A 6,357-nucleotide genomic window follows, 5' to 3' on the forward strand; every position below is an offset into this window, starting at 1 on the left:
ATCAAGATTTGTTAAACTGAATTTAAGTTTGTTTATCCTACAGTACAGATAACCAAAGTGTTGATCGTGCTTATCGAATTGGGCAAACAAAGGATGTCATTGTATATAGATTAATGACATGCGGAACTGTTGAAGAAAAGATATATAGAAAGCAGGTGAAGTTTATTTCCCCTATATGCTCTATTCAGGCTGTACAGATGCAAATATTTGATCATGCCATGGTGCATGAAGCTTGCCGTGGGAACCTCTTGTTTGCTTGAGGTTCAATATGTTGCTGCTAATACGGAAGCATTGCCTTGCCCTTCGCTCTAAGTCATATAAAGCTGCTTGAAGGAAATAGCTAAGACAGTTTAGGTTTCAAAATGTTCAAAAGTAAAAAAAACCCTTGAATGAGTCACATTGAATAAAGATAATATGAGGTCAACATGTTATATTGGACTGTTTTTCTTTGTTTGTGTATAAAATGCATGCTTCCAGACATATATGTTGATCTCTCTTTTTTGGTGTTTTGCAATTATATGGCATGAGATTTGCTTCCTAGCGTATTTATTGGTTGAAAGTATATTCCAACCATACTTTCTAAGGTTTGAGGCATTAAATATAATTGCGTTAATTTGCTGCTTGAATTTATGATTTAGATATATAAAGGAGGATTGTTTAAAACTGCAACTGAGCACAAAGAGCAAATTCGGTACTTCAGCCAGCAGGTATGCACTCAGAAAAAAGTGTTGCTTTACTACCCAGATTTCAAGACCATTACCGACCCAAGGGTTTGATGTTCTGCACTAAACTTATGATAATTTTTTTATAGGATCTTCGGGAGCTTTTTAGTCTCCCAGCACAGGGGTTTGATGTCTCTGTTACCCAGCAGCAGTTACATGAAGAGCATGATTGCCAGCATATAATGTACTGATACTGAGTCTATGGAATTTAAGTTTATATTGTAAAATATTTTTTTTTAAAAGAATAAATTTAATAATGCTTGTCTTAGTAGTCTTTGTGTGCAGAGTTGTGCTTATGAACATGTTTTTGCATTCTATGTCTTCAGTGCTAGGATATGATTCAATTTATATTTTGGGGTTTGTCATAAATCTGAAAACACTAGATCATAATCTACCCTGTAAAATTATAATCGCGTGTTTCTTCATATGCTAGAAAGTCTCATTTTATTTGAACGTTGAGGTGGTATAAAGTTTCAGTCAACCTGTTTGGGTTTATTAGTTGCTGATGATTTTGAACAATGTCAGCTTTGTATTGATCTAGGAAGAATTGAAGGAAGCAAAACGGAAATGCCAAAACGAAATTGTTTTCTTTGTTAAGCATATTCTTAAGAAATTCTCCTTTCATTGTTCTCTCATGGATGCATATGGAAGCTAGAGTAATGGTGATACTCTGAAGATAATTTAGGTGTTTGTCTGTTGTAAGATTCTTCTATATGGCAATTTTATGACTCGAGCCCTTATTACCTTATTATTTACTTATAAAAAAAACCCTGATATTTTTACCTTGAGGAACAAATAAGTTGGATGACAATTTCCTTATTGGTTAAACTAGTAAAATTTGAGCTGTTGTGTCTTTGCCATAACTAACTTTTTTTTCCCTTCTAGGTAAACAACTTGTACTTTCATTTTGACAGTTTCAATCATAAGAGCAAGAGTTATACAATACTAAAGAGCCTGAAATGGGCACCAGTGATATGTGTGCACATTACATACCAATAAATTTGGATGGAGTTGAAGGGATCTTGCACATAAGACTATGCTGATTGCAAGTCGAGTTTTTCTTGAAACTAGGATTGAAATGTCTTAGGGTAACTGGGTGTGTGTGTGTGAGAGAGAGAGACAGAGAGAGGTGTCTTAGGGTGATTGGAGTTCTGGGGTCTGAAAGTTTGAAACAAATATTGAGATGGTGTCTATGTGTAAGTGGGAGACTATTAAGGAAATATCTGTCAAAAAGCCTGTTTTGTGTTTATGTTCTATTCTTGTTATGTTCATGAAATATTATTATTATTAAATAACGGACACCAATAGTGGTGATTCCCTTTTTACAGTATAATTGATGAAGATGAAATATAGAAGTCCATAAAGTTAAGGTTTTGTAGAAGTTTCTAGATATATGCATAGCAGTCTTGCTTAACACCTTTATATAATAAGATTTAGGCCACTGAGGCAATATGAAACTTTTATTATGCTGTTCACATGCATGACATTTTCAGATTTTGTGCGCTTGTTTGGCTTTAGGATCTGTAGTATGATCATGAAATTCACATCTCTTCTATTCTAATTTCAATAATTTTTCTTGTTTGTCATAGGGATGACTATTTGAAAGCTCACATAGAGTTCTTGCACACTCAAGGTATAGCAGGAGTTAGTCACCACAGTTTACTCTTCTCCAAGACAGCACCTGTCCAAGTTGTACAAGAAGAAGATGAAGAGATTAGGTGATTCCCTCTCTTGGCTTGTCACTTTCAACTTTTGCACTCCATTCATTTTAATTTTAAATTTTTGGTGCCCTCATTTGGACCATTATAGGGCAAAGGAATTTACATAAAATCTGTTCCCTATTTTTGCATGGTGCTTTGTCTATGTTTAATTAATAGATTTACAAATCCTAAATTGTCATATAACTAATTCTCTGGACTGGTGCTTTTGCTGCCCCCCCCTCCATTTTGTCTATGTTTTGTTTAATTCCCGTATTTAGCTTTTCTAGTGGGTTACATGTGTAACCTAACAAGCTTTGGCAAACTATCCAACTGGTTCAGTTAGTTTGGAGCAATCTTAAAATAAAGTTGATGAACTCTAGCTTAAATGACATCTCCTTCCTGCATAAGAACATGGTAGAGCATATGGTTGCAGGTTGAAGACTTAATCTTGAAACAAAAACTAGTTCAACTTTTAACTAGCTCCAAATTAACCCCAAATAATGAAGATACCAAATTTTAGCATACGAAAAAACCCAAATTATAGAAATAAAAAAAGAAAAAGAAAGAGTAGCTTCACAAATTAACCAACAACCAAACATAGAGTAGAAATTGCAGCAAAGCACTCCAAAATTTCAAGGCTGGCTAAACTTCTAAAGCCATAAAATAAATCAACAACAAACAGCTCCTCTCGAATCCACAAAACTAGGTACAAAACATTACAAAGTAGCAAATAGCCCTCACCCACGTCCTCATGAGTCCTATTTGGCAGCTATGGAAGTAAACCCAATTGACAAAAACTGCAAGAAAACTGCAGAATTACATATTGAAAAAATGGAGCATCCATGCTTATAGATTTCCTTTTTGGGTGCAGCAAAAAAGCAACTACATTTGTTGGATGTTCATCATCAAGTTCTTCACTCGAACGTACTGTTGACGGGTATGGTCTAAAAGCAACTATCATAGTGAATTTATTTTTTTAAGTTACAAATCTATTTGTTCTTGTGGTGAGAACTTGCCTTATATTTTGGTAGGGCTGCATATGCTTTCAAACCAAAGGATGTAAACATGAACAAGAAAAGTTCTTCCCCTGACAGTGGGGGTAAATTGACGGAATCTGACATTAAAGAGAAAATCAAGCATCTATCTCAAATGCTTGCAAATAAGGTACGTATTCTCTCTCTTTATAGCTAGGTAAATAATTTTGATCTTGATGAAACCATGCTAGTGTTGGTAAAAGCGTGGGTTGCACTTAAGCCCAAAGGCTTCATGGAGTTTAGGTGCAAAATGCAAGTGTGCTCCTAGTTGAAGTGTAGCAAAATTTTTAAAAATAATTTAGTAAATTTGAAAATAATTATTAATGGACAATATAACAATTAAGTGGTCAATTGATCATATAAAATTGAAATATAGCATTTTATATGATTCTCTTATGCTTTACAAAATATACATAACCATGATATTTGATAGTAATGATTAAAATGAAGACATGAAGTACATGGTTGCATCAAATAATACCCCAAAAGCAAAGGCCGAAAAGCACTAGAATGTTAAGTAATAATTTCTATGCCTAACAAAAGCAATGCAATGCAAGCCTAAAGTATTTAATCATGATCCTTATTAAACATAGGACCATCAAAATTGTCATAAAAAGATTTGTAATCTTCATCAATTCTCCACCTACTTTTCTAAATTAATAGCCTCTCCTTAAGGGGGGAAAAAGGAAGAAGAGAAGGTGGTCCTGTCCGTTGTGTTTGTGAATAAAGGAGAATTTAAAAAAGAAGCCAAAGGAAGGAGAGAGAGAGAGAGAGAGAGAGAGAGAGAGAGAGAGAGAAGTAAAAGGTAAAATTTGTCTTGCTTGAGTCTCCTTTGGTGAGATCAATGTTTGGTTTGACTGAGTGGTTTGTGGAATGTGGTCTCAAATCAACTTTTACATATAGAATTGTAACAGAGTGGTGGACGGGTGGGCTTAGGGGTATAAAATTGACTTTTGCATTGTAAATCAACATTATATATCAACAGCATTAAGATCTAACTGGTGAATTTCACATTTAGTTTATATATTATAAAAGGAAATTAAAAAAGCTCCAGAAAGTGTGCCGAAGGTGCTCTTTTGCAAATGTGCCTTGCTTTAGAGATGAAAAGAACTGATCTTCTAGTGCTTTGTACTTGAGCATGATTTTACCAACCGTTAGCCTTGCACAAGATTTGGATCAAATTAGGCCTCTTTTGGAGGGTCTTTTTCAGCTTTATGGAACAGTGGCTATCATATTGGCCTGTTTGGTGGCCAATGGTGCAGTAGTTTGCCATTTTTGTGAAGTTGGCTACAGACTATTTTTATTTTTTATTTTTTGGAGAGGCAGTCGAAGGATAGCTTTTAATAGCAGCTGCAGCTTCTCATATTCTGAAAATTGACAGGCCTGCTATACTGAACCTTGATTGGTTAATAAAAGCTTCAATAGGAGATAATTCTGCTTGACTTCTAGTGAAGGTTGCTAGTTGCACTTTAGTTGGAGATGTTCACATAACTGGGTTAATTTAGGATTGCTAACCATGTTAAACATTCTGAATATCTCATCCTTTTTCTAGCAATATTCTATATTTACGTTAACGTCTTAGGCCAATAATATGGGATTTAGCTCGAACTATCCAAATTGTAGGACTGAGCAGAATATAGTTAAAGTTCAATAATTCCTTCAAGGGCCTAAGTAACTGCACCTCCAAGTAACAGCCCTGAGATTAAACAGACAAATCTTGACCACTGTATAGCTATCCAACATTCATTATGTGTGTTTCATATTAAACCGTATTGAATTGAGTTTGTTTAGTCATTTTTTAGTTATATTTTGTCTTGATTAAAATATAATCTTATTCAGGTTTCTTCTGTTTGTTTCATTATTCTCTTTTTTAGGTTATGGTTTCCAGGTTACCTGATAAGGGAGAAAAATTACAAAAGCAGATTGTTCAACTGAATTCTGAGCTCAATAAAATGAGGAACGAAGAAAGAACTGAAAACCAAGTTATTGATTTGGATGATTTGAGTGGGGAGATTCAAAGGGTTTTGAATGTATAGATTTTTTATGCTGATTAAACAAACGTAATCTTTCGAAAAAGAAATAGTATGTTTATTAGTAGGGTTGATTGATCATATGTTTGTATGATTTGGAGTATACTGCCTCTATTTTGTGTACTTATCCACACAAAAAAGCCTCTGTTTTGTGTCAGAAATTCTTGCGCAATGTAAGTGTCACCATGCATTGATATTATGTGACAGGATTTACGTCCTTTGGAGTATTTATTTAGATTAGATCTGTAATTTTTTGTCTGGCTGCTATGTATTGGCCTGTGCTTGTTGCTACCTTGTGATAAATGAGAATTATGTTTCATTGAGAGTGCCAGTGAACTTGACAATGATTGAGCTACAACCAGTCTCAAATAAGTGCTAGTAGGAGTTTGCAAAAGGGTCATGTTCTGCATCCAACTTCTTTCTTCCCTGCAAATTTGTTAGGTCATGTTCTAGAGCCCATATGGGATTTTATGTTAATCTTTTTGGTCATAGTGCACCTAGATTTGGCCATTCGGAACTTTAATTTTTGCCCGTGATTATGATTGTCAAAATTCCGATTTGGATCTTACGATCCTACGATTTTACTTGCCTAAAATGATCTAGATTTTTCAAGGATCTTAACAATCGTTCAAGATCATACGATTTTGATGATTTTAAACGGTCCTACTTTCTTGTAATCTTCTTTAATTGACAAAAAGCTCAGTTGGACTCAAATGAAAAATAACATCCCAATGGACTAAGTTTTGCTATTCTAATGTAGAGAGATGTGTTAGTTGAACCAAATAAAAATAACATCTCAATAGTGTCATGTTTTGAGATTTTTGGTCTCTTTAAATGATGCTACAAATGGATGTAATAATGTATGATAATT

The 6,357-nt window shown here is 34.3% G+C and overlaps 1 protein-coding gene across 5 annotated transcripts in view; it reads left to right on the forward strand.

Moving 5' to 3' along the window:
* Window positions 1-5,817, forward strand: part of LOC126704402 (uncharacterized) — a 70,117-nt gene extending 64,300 nt beyond the window's left edge. For 3 of the 5 annotated variants that reach the window (XM_050403405.1, XM_050403406.1, XM_050403410.1), the window contains 3 exons: window positions 3,294-3,359; window positions 3,454-3,586; window positions 5,331-5,817. In XM_050403405.1, the coding sequence (XP_050259362.1) occupies window positions 3,294-3,359; window positions 3,454-3,586; window positions 5,331-5,492 (361 nt within the window). In that variant the 3' untranslated portion in view covers window positions 5,493-5,817. Of the gene's footprint in view, window positions 1-43; window positions 156-638; window positions 708-811; window positions 907-2,311; window positions 2,441-3,293; window positions 3,360-3,453; window positions 3,587-5,330 lie in introns of all 5 variants that reach the window. The other 2 variants (XM_050403408.1, XM_050403409.1) reach the window with 2 other exon arrangements.
* Window positions 5,818-6,357: the final 540 nt, after the last annotated feature.

The sequence above is a fragment of the Quercus robur genome, chromosome 10 (genome assembly GCF_932294415.1).
Source record: "Quercus robur chromosome 10, dhQueRobu3.1, whole genome shotgun sequence".
In the NCBI taxonomy this organism is placed as follows: Eukaryota; Viridiplantae; Streptophyta; class Magnoliopsida; order Fagales; family Fagaceae; genus Quercus; species Quercus robur.